General features: G+C 36.9%; 2 protein-coding genes across 5 annotated transcripts in view; one reads left to right on the top strand and one right to left on the bottom strand.

Moving 5' to 3' along the window:
• Positions 1-8,510: 8,510 nt before the first annotated feature.
• Positions 8,511-13,968, bottom strand: GTF2H5 (general transcription factor IIH subunit 5). Of its 2 annotated transcripts, none has more exons than XM_062572436.1 (3): positions 13,881-13,968; positions 13,402-13,516; positions 8,511-10,841 (listed from the first exon to the last, which is right to left on the bottom strand). In XM_062572436.1, the coding sequence occupies exons 2-3, from the start codon at positions 13,434-13,436 to the stop codon at positions 10,661-10,663; spliced, it is 216 nt and encodes a 71-aa protein (XP_062428420.1). In that variant the 5' UTR covers positions 13,437-13,516; positions 13,881-13,968; the 3' UTR covers positions 8,511-10,660. The 2 variants fall into 2 exon arrangements, with proteins under 2 accessions (XP_062428420.1, XP_062428419.1); XM_062572435.1 differs by having other exon boundaries at positions 13,873-13,965.
• A 133-nt stretch (positions 13,969-14,101) lies between these two features.
• The window catches only part of SERAC1 (serine active site containing 1), a 29,433-nt gene continuing 24,780 nt past the window's right edge, over positions 14,102-18,754 (top strand). The window contains exons 1-2 of one of the 3 annotated variants that reach the window (XM_062572427.1): positions 14,102-14,151; positions 17,854-17,933. In XM_062572427.1, the coding sequence (XP_062428411.1) occupies positions 17,855-17,933 (79 nt within the window). In that variant the 5' untranslated portion in view covers positions 14,102-14,151; position 17,854. Of the gene's footprint in view, positions 14,152-17,461; positions 17,934-18,754 lie in introns of those variants that run through there. The other 2 variants (XM_062572428.1, XM_062572426.1) reach the window with 2 other exon arrangements.

Genomic DNA, 18,754 nt, shown 5'->3' with positions numbered 1-18,754 from the left:
TTCACTATACTTGGTAATAATTTCACATTTGCCTGAACAAACCCCTAATTACTATGCTAATAATATTTGCTTTGTATATTTATTAGACTGTTTAATGATTTTTCTTACCAACATCTGCAAGAGATTGGAACTAATGACTTGGCATTTTGTCTGTTCTCAACATTTGTTACATAACTTACATATTTTTTAATGGATGAGTATTTTTTTTAAAAAAACAATCATTTAGCACCAGAGATCATACTGAAAAGGAATTGCATTCAGTACTTACTGATGCACACACAAGTTATTCTCATCTGTATTTTTACTTCTATAACATTTTCAGAAAGGAAGAAGATAAATCTGTACATACATCACCCTTTTAACACAATTGTACATGATACATCATCATCATTTTACATAATACACCTTCACAAGCATTAGAAGTAAGCATGGTCGTCATTATTGCATACTAAGTACTAAGCCAAAGAAGAAATGAAATCTTTTAAGTATTTGTCATGTTTGGTGTAGCGGTTTTGGGGACTGATTCTTGAAACATCTATAACCTGATGTCTCCTCTTCTCAAAAGGGTCAAATTTGCAGCAAATCTGGTTTATCATTATGCCCCATATGTCCCACAGCACCTGAGTAGTGGAAACTTGTAAGTTTTGGCACAAGTGATTAAACTCAAGTTGGAGCAAGATGAAGAGCTGCCAAAGTCTGACTACTAGTCTTAAACTTGGGACATTGTATATCACTCTTCTCACTTTGTTTCTACAGCTTGCTTTGGTTATGTACTTTATGTAACTACGACAATCATGAAAAGATCCAGTAAATTAAATCCTACTTTACTGCTCTAAATTCAAGAGGTGTACTGGGTTGCTTCTTATACTTACCAATTTGAATAAGGTAAGCTCTCTCCAGTCCTTTCATACTTCCTTCTGTTTTGTAGTACATTTAAAGAAATAAAGAAATAAACTATAGTAATTCTGCATATTGAAAAGGCAGTTTCAGCTTGGTCTAGTTTCTAACAGTGGCATCAAACAACTTCAGCAACCCACTTTCTAAAACAGGTACACTCTCAGAATCCCTTCTTCTCACTTCTTAGAGCTTCTTCCAACTCCTGCAGCCACATTGCAGGCTAAGCAGGCACAAATGGCTTTAAACGACAGGGAAAAAAAAAAAAAAAAAAAGCTATGCAAAGCAGGAAAGGAAAACACTAGTTCTCAGAGTTTAGTTTCCTTCATCCTTCTGACAATTTGTTCAAATGCTTAGCTTTGCTTGCTCCTCACCCTACCCTCCTGCTCCTCTTAACATCTGGTTGCCACATACCTTTGCCCAATGGCAACCTGGACAGCCACAAGATGCTCTTATAATCCCCTATCATGCTGACCTTCCCATGGCTGTGCTTGACAATATTCATTTCAAACAGTCCTCAAGGAACCAAGCCTCTTTTCCCATAAAATTTACATTGATTCTATAACTTTCTTGAAATTAAAAGATATAATTAGGCTCAACTTAGACCACTAGTAAGGAAAAATCAAATACAGGAATCATGCTTCACATGACAGCTAAAGAGAGATTTTTCTTCCATATCCTAATTCAAGCTGGTTGATGATACAAAAGGCTCCATTATTTCAGGGTTATTCTTCACTTCTGAATCTCTAGCTTCTGCAATACCTATATACCCAATAATATACATTCCACACACAAACAAATCACTTTTTACGCTCAATAAAATGGCCAATGTAGGAGAATCCAGAGATTAAAAGGAAGCAAAACTACACTATTGTTCCATGTGGAAGAGCAGTCCCATGCAAGACAGAAGCAAAGTAAAATAATGGGCATAATTTTAAGAAAACTTGCGCTCTCAGTCCTTGTGACATATTGGCTCTGATGATAAACACAGGACACAGTAATCCAATTAAAGTCTAGTTAAATGCTTTTTCTTTTCCTGGATACAAAACTGAAATTAATTTTTGAACACAATCTCTGTCTTAATTTTGTTCTTGTGATCCTAGCAATCTTGTTCCTTAATTTCAGAATTAATAGGAAATGCTAGTTACAAGCCTTAAATAACGCTTCCCCCTCTTTCATCTTCCAACTGCCACCCCCTATCTATAGCTTCAAAACAGTGGGAAAACATCAACCAAATATTAAGATATTACAGAGGTTTGCTTAATATGTTTACCTGTTACTACTGCCAGGATATCAGCTATGCCAATATCGCAAAATTATGTATTTTCTTATCCAAAAGTGGTCTCTCCACAGCTGCAGACACATATCATTCAGTGTGGCCTGTACTGTACAACTGGGTCTGTCTTGTAATGAAAACGTGAGCAGCTGCATAGCTCTGACAGCCAGCTCCTTCAGTCTACAACCAGCCAGAAGCTTTCTGTCTTGAGACTAGTTTTAGGGCTAATCAATTATCTAGGAGAGGTTTAGGTACTGTGTGCATTTTCTCTTATGTATTTGACCATGCTCCTACACGTGTATTATAAATGTGTTTTCCTGTTAATAAAAGAATGATATCAATTTGAAAGTGACATTTCTTCCAGGAATCTTATACTTTCTGTTGTTACAGCAACCCCGAGAATTGCTCAAGAAAAAAAGCTAAAAAGTAACAATATTCTAAATGCTTTCATTTTTTCCTTTGCTCATTTGACAGCACTTTTTAACTGCAGAATAGAAACAGACTAATCTGCCTTATTACTGCTGCACAAAACTAGGAAAGAGAAAATTACTGGGTTTTTTTGTATGGAAAATACAACCACTAAAGTTCAAGGTATGAGTTTTTGCTCAGATTAAAACTTAGCTGAAAGATGCTGCTGTTAGATTTTTTTATTTTTATTTTTTTAGAGAACATGCTTAATTTTATCTTTATATAGGGGTAAACCAGTAAAACTGTTCACTCTGGGAGAGTAATAAGGATAAAATTTGCTGTGTCTCATTCTGCATATGACTAGCAACACCCTAGAATATAGTGTGTAGAAATCCCCAGTGCAGACTAAAATACAATAAAGTTGAACAGCTCCTGCACATGCACACCATACAGTATGGTGCACATCACCGAGGAACAGCTACCCTAAAAACTGTATGCATTTTGTATGCTCAAGAAATAAAATGAAAAAAAAAAAAACCTTCATAGGACTTATTTCTGACTGAAGCAACAATGTCTTCCTGTGATTTATACTCACTAAACAGGACACAACTAATTACAGAGCAATTCTTACAGCAGGCAGTTGATGTGGAGATGCTCAAACCTGGCACTAATATCTGAAGGGAAGACCAAGTTACACATCAATGTAACATAACAGGACTGTGCATCTAAGCTTAAAAGAAAACTTTGAACAATTAAGCATTTAATATATTTCAGAATTAAAGATACTGCATTATAAATTTCACCATTACAAGTATTTTTCTAGAAAGACTATTTGAAGTAAAATTGTTCCTCTCCAGACTAAAGCATATCCAAATAGATATGAATGCTCCAAAGCCTGTTAAACCTGTGATCCACCATTGTGTATGTCGTAGCAATTCTCAAAAAGCAGTTCAAAATATTGGTAAGAGCTCCCCTTAGCGGCCTGCCTTCAAATTGTTACGCCTTCAGTGCTGAACCTGTTCTGAAGTGAAAAATGCATAAAATACTAATTCTATTCCACATGAAAAGAACAGCTTCACATCGTATTTGAGGAGACACTGTGTTTTAAATTACTCAAAGAAAATTTGTTGCTCATTTGTTGCTAAGTCATAAAACCAAAGATAATGACTCAATTTATGAGGGATTTGCTCTTCCATCATTATGGCCTTCACCAGCTTACCTGAATCCTTAATTTTGTATAGCACATGTAAGCCTTACTAAAGCTGAATTACAAAACAGACCTGGAGACTCGTTTGCATCTTTGTGTTGAGTATTACTGACTTCTGCATTTGGGTTGATGAAATTCATATTTACAAACCTGTCCAAAGTTACAGTAACTAATCAAAAGCAACCATTTACATCACAAGACACAATCAAATGAGCTTAGAAGTCTATTTAGACCTCACAAGTATAAATAAATAAATAACAACAGAGGGATGAAATTCAGACAAAGGTACTTTTAGATGATTATTCTATCGTGCTCTTCCTTCAGTGGGCTGGATGCTTTCAGCTCAAACTGAAGGCAAAAAATTAATACCAGCTTGACCCCTAACAGTGAAACGTCATCAAGATAAAATCTGCTGCTTTACCAAGAAGTAAGAGAAAAGTCTAATATTCAAGCTCTATTTTCAGGGCCCAAGTACAACCCGAGTAGAGTACAGTCCCTATAATAGATACAAGCACCAAAGTAAGTTTTACCAGCTACCATTTTTACCAGTTACTAACCGTAGTAACTCTTATTAGCAACATTTTAAACACATTTATTTAGCAAAATGTATTTAAAGTTGGCATTGATTTTCACTCTGCACAGTGACATATTTAATGTAAGGTAATTTAGTCCTTAGCTTTTTCTCAATTTCAAATCTGTTCCCAACTACTGAAAAGAGATTCATAACTCAAAGTTTATTTGTCAAGCTCTGTCCACTGACAATACTTCACCCCTGAATGAAAGTCACAACTCTCAGAAGATTTTCTGGGATCCAAGTTCATTCAGCCCCAGGGACCGTGGCTTTTTATGCATATATATATTAGTTCTGAAGGCTTCCTTATGGACTTCCTTTACCATACCACATGAATTACTGGCTCACATGAAAATGCTTATACAACCTAGAAAAAAAATAAATAAAATGACTGGTCTTCCCCTTCCAAAGTATGTTCATATAGGTGTGTGTGGACATACCTACATGCATGCTAGCAAAGTATATGATATAAAGATTTTACCAGTGTCAGTTGAAGAGAAAACATAAAGGGCAGGATTTAGTCCAAGATAAGGTACCTAAATTAAGGTATCTACATGTAGATTTTTACGTATGTTCTAGGTGTCTTAAGCTCTCACTACAGTCTTTAGGGATGTAGACTTCAATTCAGTTTTGCACATTAGGCACCTAGTATCATCTAAGATGCCACAGGATATCCAGCATATCCACATGGGTGCCTCAGACATGGCATGACAAATGAGGGATCTGCATCCTGCAGAAGCAGCAGCTGAAAGTTGGACAGGATACTCCACGGCATCTCAAATAGCATTAGACACTCATGTGGGGGCAACTAATCTGAGCTCTTAAATAAAATAATCAAAAGTGATTCAGTTGATCCAGTCACTAGACTCATCTACATTAGGATGAGCTGAACATCTCTCTAGGTGCCAGTGATCATAGGTTTTGGTGTCTTACCTCTTGAATCCTGCCGCAAATAAGACCATTGCAAAGGAATGCTGAGCAGCTTTTATATTGTATATCATCATGTGCATCATGCACGCTGTATTTTAAAGAAAAATAACTTTGGCTTGGTTAGCACATATATATAGTATATATCATCATATGACCTACAATCATATCTTTCTGTCTATAAGATCAAGTGCTTTAGAGCTACAAGCAACAATACTTGAAGTCATCAGGAGTTTTTTCTAGTTAAGAACATGCATCACAGAAAATAGTGTGTGGTAAAAGAAAGAATCCACACACCTGTGTGTAGAAATTTGTTTTGCTGACAAGAAATGTAAAAGAAAACAAGCTTCCTAGCTGAGATGCATATGCCCCATGACTTCCGCAGTGAAAAGGAAAACTTTACCTGGTGAGAACAAAAACTAGCTGATATCTCCATGATGTATTACATTTCTAACTATCTGATTCCTAATTTTGAAGTAGTAAGTTTGATGATACTCCTGAATGCTATAAATTGGATAAAAGAATTTGGCTGTTTCATTTCATCTATTTGAAAACAGAAGCCAAAACCCTTTAGAACTCAAAAGAAAACTGCAAACATTTACAGTGAGCAAACTGATTGTACACCTATGCAGCTGTACAATTTGGGATTATAATGCCAGTTTGTAATGCAACAGGTGGCACAAGAGGGACAGAAATAATCTTACAAAATCTATTTGCAAGAACTCTTCCATCAAAGAACAGAGAAAGCTGTATAAGTATTCCTCATCTGAATACTGCTGAAAATACATTTTACCAAAGATTGCTTTCTTTTTCAGTAGCTTATTACAAAAATGACACAGAAATGATGAAGAAATTTTGGAATGTACAAGACTATCATGCATGAACATAGAAGCCAAGCCAAACTCTCCTTCCCTACATTTGGCAGGGTGTATAAACTGGTGAGGGAGAGAGAATATAGAATTCTGTAAGAATATAGACATCACAACTGAAAATAGTCTCACCAAAACAGAGTCTTCCAATTAGATTTATAAAGAAGCTAATCACTTGTTCACTGCATTCACCAAGAAAATACAGAAAGAAATTGATGTACAGCACAGGAAACTTTAATTAGATATACCATTAGAAACATTAAAAATAACACAGATGACTAGGGAGGTTGTGAAATCTCCTTTTACTGAAGGTTTTTAAGAACAGGCTAGATGTGCATCTCAGAAAAATGCTGTTTCATGCCAGAAGAAAGAAACTATGTAGTCACTTGGGGTCTTTTCAAACATTCTAAGTTTCTGCAATTTGGAGGGGAAAAAAAGAAAGAAAAAGGTATTACACCCAGAAAGCATTATTAGCTCCACCAGTTAGGATGAGATGCTTCTGTGCAAGCCCAGTACTGACACCCCAAACAACTTCCATTATTCTGCTAACATAAAGGTCAGATAAAAAAAAAAAAGTGGAGAAAGTAGAAAACATGAAATATTACTGAGAAGAACGGGAGTAGGGAATGACATAATAAAAGAGTTACAGAAACAAAAACAAGCAGAAAAGAGTACATAGCTTATTTACCAGGATAGAGTATGATGGAATACATGAAAAAATTTATCACAACGATCTATATTAAGAGAGACCTAGAAAGTACTGATTGGTAGTAGTATATACGATAGTAAAGACAGCATTAAAGAAAAAAAATCTCAACTTTCTTTTCCCCTAGTTGTAGGGGGGTTTTGGCAAACAACAGGAATTTCTAATGACAGTAACACAATGCTATCAGTGTTTGATTCAAATGCGTACGTACTTTTGTCCATGTCAAACCATATAAACTCATAAGTGGATTCTCAACAGCTCACAAAGGGGTAGTGTATCAGGCTTCTCTATGTGAAATCAAACAGTACCCTTCTAAGTAGCATTTAATAACAAAAGCAGATTTTCTTATGTATTTGTTCAGTATTTGCTTGGAAGCAAAACATATTAATAACACATAAAAGCCCAATTATTGCGCTGACAACAGCACCACAGGCCAAGCACCTAGAAAACTTGAATACAGTAGTTCTTAAATGTATATACCAGTTTTGTTCAGTCTATAAGCTGTTCACTAACATCCAGGTGACTTCAGTTTTTCTGTAAAATACTGCCTACTTCCTCTGAGACTGACATCAGATTAGTACTAGCCTTACAAGTCAGACTAATCAAAGTATAAAATACCTGTCTTTACAAAACTAACAGATGCAACTATACCTATTCCTGTAAGCTTTTAGCAGCAATATCCGTCAGCATTCCTGCCAATAATCTCCCTCTGCAGTTGATTAGAGCTTTATCTTTTAAGTGGAATTTTGGTAACATAGAAACTTGCATAAAAAAAACAATCTTTGCTCAAGTTAAACCTCTAGAAAGTGTGCATCATAGTATTTCAGTGTCATCACAAATTTCCTTAAATTCTTGCTAGCATCCCTGCCTCTAGAGATATCAATTCAAAAATTAATAAACTCCTAAGCAAAATGAAAGAAAAATCCAAGAAATAAAGTACACAACATGCAAACTATTGTCAGTTTTCTCATACATTCCAATGTGCATTATTCACCTATAGTGGTAGCAGGAGCAGAACAAAGAAGTACCCAAATATCCTATAATTTTCATTAGTGAATTTATCAGCAACTCCTTTTCATCATAGACCAGTCATTCCTAAGCTCTTTGGATAATGCCAGTTGTTATCCCTGCACGCTGCCTCTGTCAGGGTAGATGAGGTCTCAGGCTTAGATTTACAATGATTTATGGGTATCATCTCTATGGCTGAAGTCTCTCACACAGGCAATGCTGCATGAGTGAAGGGTAATAAACCCAAGTATTTATATTTAAAGCACATCTGGGGAATGTGTTCCACAGGACTTCTTACTAGGCAAACTATGGGTCATAATCAAAAATCCTGTGCTACATGGTTGCTTCCTTGTATGTTGCCCTGCAAGAAACAGACATTAGTTTCTAGAACGGAAGTCAGGTATTGGAGTAGACTTCAACTAAGGTATCACTAAAGAGGCTTTTTCCATAGAAACTACACTGGATTCAACTCGTTAAACCTCATAAAGAAAAAAAAACATATAAAAAAAATAGTTAACAACCTGTTTATTCTTCCAGCATAGAATGAGGTAAGCCTGATTAGATTGCTGGGGGGATATCAGGCTTGGAGATTCAAGTCCATAAATACTTGCTCTACAAAGAATGCAAGCAGAAAGTATAAGAACTCACATATAACTGTTTATTGATTAGAACTTCTATCCCTCCTTATTACATGAACCATGTATCACTGTAAATATACATGGAAATAAACTCTTACATCCAGTTAATGCAACAATAAGGCTATATAATTAACTAAGAAAAAAAGATGAGAACTACAAAAAATTTTTCAGACTCAAAAGGAAAAAAAAATCACAATGATACTGTAACATTAGATTCACTAAACAGAGATGGTGTAATTCTAACATGACTTTTCAGAGATCATCATTTGAAGAAAGGAATCATTTACCTTTCAAAGTTTGGATGAAAAATATACTAGGATGACAAAGAAAGAATGAACTGCATTCATCCATCATGTCATTTCATTACTTATCTCTTCATTAGAAGAGCATCCAATAATCTCCTGCAAGATTACAGTTACAAAGTAAATGTTTGAACAACCTCAGCAGATGTAAAAAAATCATAAATCATTTTTACTCTCTATTCAATGGGACTTTCTCATTTACATAGGTACTAGATTTCAAGTTTTTTTTAAGTGAAGATATGTAGCTGGATCTTGAGCTATATCATTGTGGAAGCATCCACTTGCAGAACTAAGGGACCAAACTACTTGGACCAATGTATTTGTTCAGTACAACAGACAGAAGTAGGGGGAAGAACCCTCAAAAAAAAAATCTGAACAACAAAAACCAAAAAACCTACCACCACCACAACTTAAATTCCCAAAGGTTATTCACTGATTTAGAAATTTATAAGCTTGAAGATATGTAATTCTGCAGGACTTTTTCCTTTGGGAATCTGTTACGCTCCAGCAAAAAAAAAAAAAAAAAAAAAAAAAAAAAAAAAAAAAATCATGTTTCAGATGTTTCAGATGAAAAACATCAAAAAGCAAGAAAGCAATTGTGGGAGAGTCAGTTAAAGCAAAACTGTTCCTTATAAAAGCATTTCTATTTTACTATTGTTTTTCCAAAGAAAAAGATGCCATCTCTCTGATGTCCATTGAGGAAGAGCTTTGAAAAACCACATGTCCCTTGTAACAGTAATAACCTAATAGTCCTTCATCCACACTTACAAATCCAAGAGATCTTATTGTTTTGAGCAGGAGGCAGGACAACAACAAGAAGAAAGGTTAACGTATTTTTTTTCTTGTTTCTGTATTCTGTATCTGCTATGTTTTTAAGATGGAAATCTTCACAAGTCTTATCATAATATACTACTATACCTACTGCCCCAATGTGAGATAGTGATTTACAAATGCAAACTAAAATGTTTTCACCCTCAGTACAAAGCCATAAGAAATCTTTTCTTTGTAAAGGGCAATAGGGAAGAGTTAAGCTGAAATAACATCAACAAGAAAAATAAAGAGCTTTTATTTTTCATAGTTAGAGCAAGCAGTCTTTTCCTCTTCCTGTTCACCCACTTTATTGCAGCTAGGTATTAGCTTGAGAGGAACAGAGGGTGGGAAAGAATATGACAAGCAGTCACATTCAAAAGATAAGTCTCTCATTAATGTTCTCTCTTTAATTTGCTACTGTTGATACTTAGACACATAGGCAAGTGTTACAGGGCATCTATAAAATGCTTGACCAAAAAAAAAAAAAAAAAAAAGAAAAAACCTACAAAAACTAAAAGCTCCACCTTCATTATGGTGTATAAAAACAATGATGTTAAATTAGCATTTGATTTCATCAGATCATGCTTTCAACTTATAGGGATGTTTCATCAAGCACAGATCATACTTTAACAGACATTCATTACATTCTGTCAGTCACACTATAACCAGATTTAATTAATTCCACAGGAATATAACATGTCAGTAGAGTTCATATAGCATTCCAATGTAGAAACACCACTCTAATTTTAGGGTCATACCATTTCACAAGAAAGATAAAAATCCTAAAGGAACACAGCATGCATCAAAAATCTTCTAGGCAAGTCCTTGATGTATCATTTTAAGGATTTTAATAAAGATATAATCTTTCAAAGAGAGAATCAGAATCCAATTCAAGAACATTTCATCTATGAAAATGATCCATTTTCTAGAGTAGCCATTTTCACATACAACTTGCTAACCACAGTGTATTTATCAGAACAGTAACAACCCACTCTATTGAAATTCACTATTCTAAAACTCGCAGTCATCTCACTTCTCTAGTCTTTACTTCTGAGTGATAGGAAACGAGTTCTGGTCCATTAACTCGCCCACTCTCTCTTGGAGGAAGTTAACCAACTCAGCTAATACAAAGACATGAGTTTCATCCAGGTCTTGTATGATGAACTTCTTCCCCAAGGCATTTGACTCGTCCAAGTAAAGCAGAAACTGCTTCATTGCAGGGTCGCTATGGAGACAAATATGCATCAGATCCCACCTCATTGTAATAAAATAAATTTGAGAACAAGCAAACAAAAAAGCTTTTAAAGACATATTAAATGTTTGTTTGGGAAATAACGTTAATTTCATAAATGGCTTTTAGTTCACAATCTAACAACAGTTTATGAAGCTTTTTCAAAAGTGTCTCTCTAGCAATAATGACCGCTTGGAATAATTCACAGATTAAAATTTAACTAAGAAAGTCCAAACAGAAGATTTGGTTGCTTGATAGACACAGAAGTGCCAGCACACTGCTGTTAAAAAAAAGTAGCTTGAAGAATTTAACAAGGTGAGTTTAAACTTCATTTCTATTTTCAGAAATGGCACCACAAAAATATGTTTTCTTAAAGTACATTTTTGTTTGAAGGTAACCAAAATCCAGGTGAGCACATACTTCACTTAAGTTGTATAGCTCAGGAAAAAAAGTGGTATTTTATGAATGTACATTTTTCAACTGAATTCAGCTGTACATTTACAACTGTATAGTTGCTTCTTTTTCATGTCAGCATGTAAGTTAAATGTTTAGAAGTAAAAAGAACATACCAGAGTTTATAAATTACAGCATAACATAAATGGCTGCATTCTATTAAGCAGCTAGATAAGCTACTTTATTTTCTCTAAAAAACAGAAGCAGAGAACTCTGATTCACTGTAATTTTGAAGAAGTTATTATTAGTCCAACACCACCAGTTTTCAAAAAACAGGAAAAGCAGGCTCTTTGGCAAAAATGAGTATTTCATTACGGCCACCAATGCAAGAAAACATACAGAAAATTGGAACTAAATGGCAAAATGATTAATGCAGTTGGTTTGCCAATGTAGTAATCAGCAATAACATCTTAAAAAGAATTCTTGGAGTAATTTATTTTAAATTCTGCAGAAGAACCAGTTCTCTGCTACTTATAAGTACATATAGTGCAAAGGCACTGTGAAACAAATCCTTTCCCCAACAGACACACACACACCCCTACCCACCCACCTCCCTTAGGCAATACAAAAGTAATCCTTAATACACACCCCCCATAGGCAATACAAAAGTAATCCTTAATATTAGCCTCAAATCTGTAGAAGCATAACTAGAACAAGAAAAGTTTGCAAAGCACAAAATAATTTTGAGGCAAGAAGAATGAGAAAGCCTGTAACCTATATCTTCTTTACAGAAGCCATAATTTATGTTCACATCAAGAGAGAGATCAAAGGAAGAGTTAGGAAAAAATTGCACACCAGAAATATGTGGTTCCCAACTCCTCCACACCCTTCTTTTTTTAGGGGCAGGGGAAGCTTCATTTTGGCTTGTTTCATTCAGCTGTACATTACTGACCCAAAGTAGTATACCAGATGGTATGATATTTGGCCTAGCTGGTATGAGCAGCCTGTGTGATGTTAGGGATTACTTATAGACTAGTTTTCACACAGCTAGGATGACAGCATCTCTGTACCCTTTCTTTTAGTATCTTACCTGCTAGGAGCCTAGGAAGAAAAACACAGGTGAGTGAAAGAACTGCAAATGCCTGTATGCAAACATCTATCAAGCACTTTGTTAATACTGAGTGGGATGGGGCCACAGAGCTGAAGAACATGCAAAACTTGAGCAATTTACTTGCATATATGCAAGAAAATGTAAAATAAATAGTTTAATAAGGTGCAAAACACAACATTTTTCTAACTGCCTAAGATTTCAGAGCTTTTTGCACTGTCAGTCACCAATTCTGTTGTCAGTATGCTTAAATAATCCCCTGCACTCAGACACTTTCTTGTGCTTCAGGTTTGTCAACATACCAGCATAGAGCCAAACCGGAGTAGATAAGTTTTTTGTTATAGCAGAATTCAGAGTCCGAGCTGCTCGCATACAGTCATTAGACATCTATACTTGAGCTGACTCACATTCAGTCATCTCAGGACACAGCTGTAGCAAGCACACAGCTGTACGCACTAAACAGATGCACCAATAAGAGATTTAGTTTTTTTTTTCCCCATTTGTGCAGTTATAATCTACGTTAGGAGGTTTACAATGTAAACGTACAACAGAAAGCATGTCATATAACACCATGAAATGACTCCACAGATCCTGACCAGTACTTCTCTTTACTTTGGAGTAATTACCTCATCCTTAGTCTAGATATTTCAGACTACATGTAAACATGTATGCACAATAGCTTACTTCTATAAATTGCAAGCACATTGTTTTTAGAGTATGAACTTCAAACAAATACATGTCAGTCTTAACCAGAATTTGGACTGGAACTAACTTAAAAAAAAAACTCATTTCCCTCTAGAACTAGTAAAGAGTTCACTCAAGAGTACCAAAAATTTGCAAGTGAAATGGAAAAGGTGGTTTGGAATTAGGATTACCTAGAATTGCCTCTCTCTCCCCCCAGTTCACGTATGTACTTTTCTTTCCTCTGCTTGTTTGGTTATGTATCGTTGTTTCTTCAAAAATTCCAGTTTTTAGTCTACACTCTTAAAATACCTACAATGTTTCTACAGCTAAAGAAATCATCGGGGAGTAGCAATGAATGATGTTACTGACCATTCAACCAGAACACCTTTCAGGACATTCACCATCTTCTCGGTCTCTTACAAAGGCCAAAAAGAACAGGTAACAAAAAGCCCTGATTTGGATTACACCCACAAACAGAGGAAATCTGTAAGAAAAACAAACAGAGCCTCAGTTGCATCGAGTGATCCTCCAAGATGACACCAAGGAAAGCAAGCAGAAGCCCACAAGACACTTAAACCCCACCATCAGAACAGGCCTTAGGGCCAGGCTTTAGACGGCCCCCCACACACAACCAAGCGCAGACACCACAGCCACAGCCACAGCCACAGCCACAGCCACAGGTCCGGTCCGGTCCCTTCCCCTCCCCCCGCCCCGCCGGGCCCAACGGCTCGCGCGGGGCAGCTGCAACGGCTGCGAGAGCCGCGCGCAGTGGCCCGCGGCAGGCCGAGCGCCGCACAAGCCGTTCTCCTCTGCCCCGGGCCCGCGGCGCTGCCTGGTTACCGGCTAACCGGCCGGAAGGAGCGCCTGACGCGCAGGAGATTAAGGACGTCTCCCCTCCGCGCCCGAATGACGAACGGCCACGCGCGCCACCCCCCGCCCCGCGCAGAGCGCACGCGCGGCCACCCCCCTCCGCCACGCACTCCCGGCCCGGCCCCGCCTCCTCCCCGCCGCCTCCGGATTGGCCGAGCCGCGTGAAGCGTGCTAGCGTCACGGAAGCGCGTGGGCGGCCGCGCCGGCGCCGGCGCTGGGTGCGTGAAGGCGGAGGCGGAGGCGGGGCAGGTAGCGGGGGCGCTAACGGCCGCGCAGGGGCGGTAACGGCTGCGCGGGGGCGGGGGTCGCACCGGGGGCCGGGCTCCGCGGAGGGAGGGGACGCCCCAGCTCCGGCGTCACTGCGGGCTGGGGGATGGGGGCGTCTGTTTGTATCGGAGGGGCTCTTCCTGTTTTAACGCTGTTACTGTTGTTACTAAGGTTTTTTAAAGGCCTAGGCCGAGGGGCTCGGGGCTGCCGCGGCGCCAGGCCTGGGAAGTCCCCCCCAGGGGCGGCCAGCCTGCAGTGAAAAAAAGATCCAGAAATAAAAACAGCGTTGTAAGCACTGTTCACTCTGTGCGAGCATATAAAAGGCAGCAAGCCCGGTTTTTCATTTGGAAGGAAGCACAGAGTTATCCCCACTTTGCACTTCGGCCATTTAGGTGTAGTGTTGCTGTGGTTTTTTTGTTTTTTAAACACTTGCAAGGTAGCAATATTTCTGCATCCAGCCTTTCTGTTAGGGCCCTATGCTGCTGGAACGAAGGAAGGGTTAATACCACGGAATAACCCAATGCAAGAGTTTTTTGCAGAGTTCAGCAGTTTGTTGAACCAGTTGTGAAACAGGATGGAAAACGGTGCTTTTTGTGTTAGACTTGCATATATGTGAGCATACTTGTTCTCAGGTCAGACCTAAGCCAAGGCATCTAATAACAAGAAGTTACTTTTACTTCTTGTGTTTTTTACATATATGTTTTGAATTTAGGAAGTTGTGGCACAATTGTTACTGTGTTACGTGTTTACTGAAATTTTAGACTGTGGTTAAGTAGTATACAAATCTTTTTGTAAGGAAGATTTGACTGCATGATTGTTTATCCTAGAGATGAAAAAAAGTAGATGCTTTTATGCTGCAAAGCACACTGTTTTGTCTGTGGTTATTACCGTTCTATGAATGAAAGTATTAAAGGAACTACTGTGGGCCAAATAGATTTTTTGGGGGGGGGGGGGGTGTGCCATTTTTTCAAACTTCTCAAGGGGACTGATGATTAGTTTTAGGCATATTTCATGGTGTTGTGTACTCTGTTGAGATGAATGGATAATCACAATGCTGAAATGACAGGTGGCAAAAAGTTGTCTGTTAGTGGCAGAGCTGAGGTAATGCTGACATTTTTTCCAAAATCTCTCAACCACAAGGAGGAAAGCAGGCCAAATCAAAACCTTTGGGGAAACAGGAAAAACAGGAAGGCATGTTAAAGGAAGGAAACAAAAACAAATCCCTTTTTTGAGGAACTGGACAGTAACAGTAACAGCAATGTATGCTTTTTTTTTTTCTTAAGAGATCACCTTAAATTCAAGGAAAATATTGAGGACTCTTACATTTCAAAATCAGTCACTTGCAGAGTGTGTATCTATTTGTATTAACACATATTTTATGATTTGGAGTTGTCATTGTGGTGATACAGTGATCTAATTTGACCTTTTTAATTAAAAATGACTGTTTACAGTAAATTCATTTGTTAAATGTGATGGTGATGCATTTTAAAATATATTTAAATACATAAAAAGTCCATATTTTTGTCAGCATAAGTGCAGACATTAGAACTTTGCGTATCATAAAATAAGAAATTCATGTTACTTATACAATATATGCAGCAACAGATTCTGTGTGTATTTATTATAAACATGGAATATTCTTTTTGGGATTCAACATAATTGTTGCACTTAAAATGCTGCGTGTATCTATTAAGAATTGACATGAAGTCTTCAGCAGAAGGAATGTTCATAATTGGCTGTTCATATGGATTGCCAAAGTTAAATTATATATTTTCCTAACTTTAGGTAAATTCTTTTTAGTATAAATAAAAAGGTAAAGGGAGTAACATCTGCTAATATGTAAATGCCTTGTGAGTTAAGTGAAGAAATCAGCGGGGAGAATGTAAACAAACTCTTTCAAAAGGTAGTGCTTTTGGCATAACTTACTTAGTGTAGTGTCCTGAAGTTTGTGCATCTTTCTCACTCCATCAGTTACATGTAGTTATGCTTGCAGTTTGTTACTATTTTTTTTTCCAATAGTGTTTTAAGAGCAGTGAAGCTGGGGAGCAGCAGCTCATCTACTAATGAATTTCCATGTAGGGATCTGGCCATAGATTAACTCTGCTATAAATGATGTTACATTTCCTATGCAATTTACATACATCAGGAAAGCAGAAGTGTTCATAATAATTCAACAAGGAGGAAATTAAACTTACTACTGGGAAGTAAAAGTAGACTTTAGTAATTTTTAAAAGCAATATATAGATTACGTGTGTTGAGAAATGATGTTTTTTATAATAAAGAAACTAAGCTGAGTCAGAGGAGCTGCATGGTTCTGGATGTACCTCTCATTACTTTGGACAAATAGTTTACAATACATCTGTGCAGCACAGTGTGGTGGTTTGAATGAGTTAGTGTGAGCTGTAGAAACAGGAATTGGTGTTTTGCCTGGCCTGAAGTGCCTGGGGTTTCCAGGCTTGACTAATACAGCCATACTTTCTTTGAACTTTGTTGTGCAGAGATTAATCAGTGAGCTATGGAACATGACACCTTTACAATCCTTCCTGAATAGTTCCACTTAATGTTTAGAGATGTAAGGTAGTATCTAGACTATATAAGGCAGTCACAGCATATCTTCTTCTAACTCAGTTTCCTATCTGTAAAATGGGAAAAGGCACTGCCTTGCATCATAGGTGTATAAGAAAAATAAGTGCTTTAATATTTCTGAAGCACTTTGATGCTACCTTCATGGAAACCATATTGCAGTTAAGAAGACTAGTAATTGTATTAGGTTCTGATTGCAAATTGGTCTACATATTCAAACCTTTGATAGTTCTAAAATTTGTTTTGTGGGTTTGTTTGCAACTGCCATCTGCAATTTTCTATTTTGCCTGATGTTTGATTTCAGCGTTCATTTAATGCAGTGCAATTAGTCTGCCAATATACTGTCTTTGTAACGTTGACTTGCTGTGGTCTTAATTTTAGAAAAATTTCTCCTCTTAGTTACTATTTCTAGGTTCTTGTTTTCTTCTACATGCTTAAGAATTTTTCTAGGAAAGTATCTGTCCTTTATGTTTTACCTGTAAGCATGTTATATGAGTTTTAGCAGCCCATGGAGTCTCAGCATTTTAGAATACTTGGTACCTGTAATTTTTTGAATTTTTGAATTTTAACTCTTTCAGCAGAAAAGACTTATAAATGTTAGTTTGATTTACCTTTAAAAGATAAAAATGTATATTAGTTCTTGGAGCCCAGTTAATCAGAATAACCAGCTTATTTGATAACACAGAATCAATTATGAACTTTAAAAGTAGTTGGTTACTAAGCTGTACTAAAGCATGTGTGATACTGAGTAATGAATTGGAGATGTGACCACATCTGGTACTTAAGGGAGAATTATCAAGAAGTAGGAAAGTGGACTTGAAAGCGGAGAGGAGAAGTTAATTGGAGATGCATACTCATTAAAACTGACAGTAACATGTAACTGTATGAAATACTGCTTTAAACTTTTCTGTAATTGAAATGTAGACTGTTGTGTTCAGTAATTCATACACTTTGTAAGGTAGAGCTTTTATATATAATATTAAAATGATACAAAGAGTGTTTATCATAACCTTTGTTGTGAAAAGACAAGGGGAAAAACCTGCTACAGATTGTCTGTTATCTTTTGCAAATCAGTAATTAACTTTTTTTTTGAATGTACAGAATGTCAGTGGCAGCCTACTGTGTATTTTGCTGTAGAAAAATAGGAACCTCTGGTCCAGCCACAAAAAGCCACCTACCCAGTAAGTGTAATTCTTACAGTTCTATAAAAATCAATCTGAGGTCTTAATAAAAAAAAATTCTTTATTGGTATGACACTTTGCATTATTAAATTATATGAAAAGTTCCAAATCCTTGAATGTTTTCTGATCAAAAGGTTTTATATTCTTCTGCAGTGTATGCCTGTGTCTGAACATGCTTAGCATAGTGATATGTAAAATGATTCTAGTAGTTTTCAGTGTCAGCATATCATTAATGTGAATTGGGTAATTCTCGTCTCTCAGGTGAATATCCTCACACTGATTTAGACTTGGTTCATGTTCTGGAGTTTATATTCATGCCTGTTGGAGGCTTGCTTCTGGGAAAAAGGGGTAGATAAAAGATAAGAATCCCCCCAAACTAAAATCTCATTAAGTTATTACAGGATTAGTCAATTTTGTAACTTTTTTTCCCCCTCTACAGCCATAAATAAATTGCATCCATAAAACCTTAATGCCCAGGATGGCACTTTAATAAACTTTGTTTTTGTTGTTTCTTCCTCCTTGTTTACTGTAGTTCTATCATCTTCCCGGCTTAGTCTCTGTTTTCTTTGGCTCCTTTTGTATAGAATAAATATTACTAGGATTCTAAAGTTTATTTTCCAGCATTAAAAAACAGGTTATTTCCATTTCTACTATGCAGTGAGCATTTCCTTTCTTGCCTTTTTACCTTCTCTGCAAGTTATTTCTTCAGCAAGTAGCTGCTTCTTGTCTCCATGACCGAATTCTTCAAGCCCAACAAAGGTAGAACTGGTAGGAGTGCACATGAGGCAAATCTCCAATTCTTGCTGAGAAAAAGGAATTAT

Source organism: Rhea pennata, chromosome 3 (assembly GCF_028389875.1).
Source record: "Rhea pennata isolate bPtePen1 chromosome 3, bPtePen1.pri, whole genome shotgun sequence".
Taxonomy (NCBI): domain Eukaryota; kingdom Metazoa; phylum Chordata; class Aves; order Rheiformes; family Rheidae; genus Rhea; species Rhea pennata.
This window is presented reverse-complemented; position numbering and strand designations above follow the sequence as displayed.

Bases quoted from the DNA above. Each gene is read 5' to 3' on its own strand.
- GTF2H5 (XM_062572436.1), bottom strand. From the start codon at position 13,436: ATGGTGAATGTCCTGAAAGGTGTTCTGGTTGAATG. The intron at 10,842-13,401 runs GTCAGTAACATC...TTGTCTCCATAG, and splicing joins AAAGGTGTTCTGGTTGAATG to CGACCCTGCAATGAAGCAGT.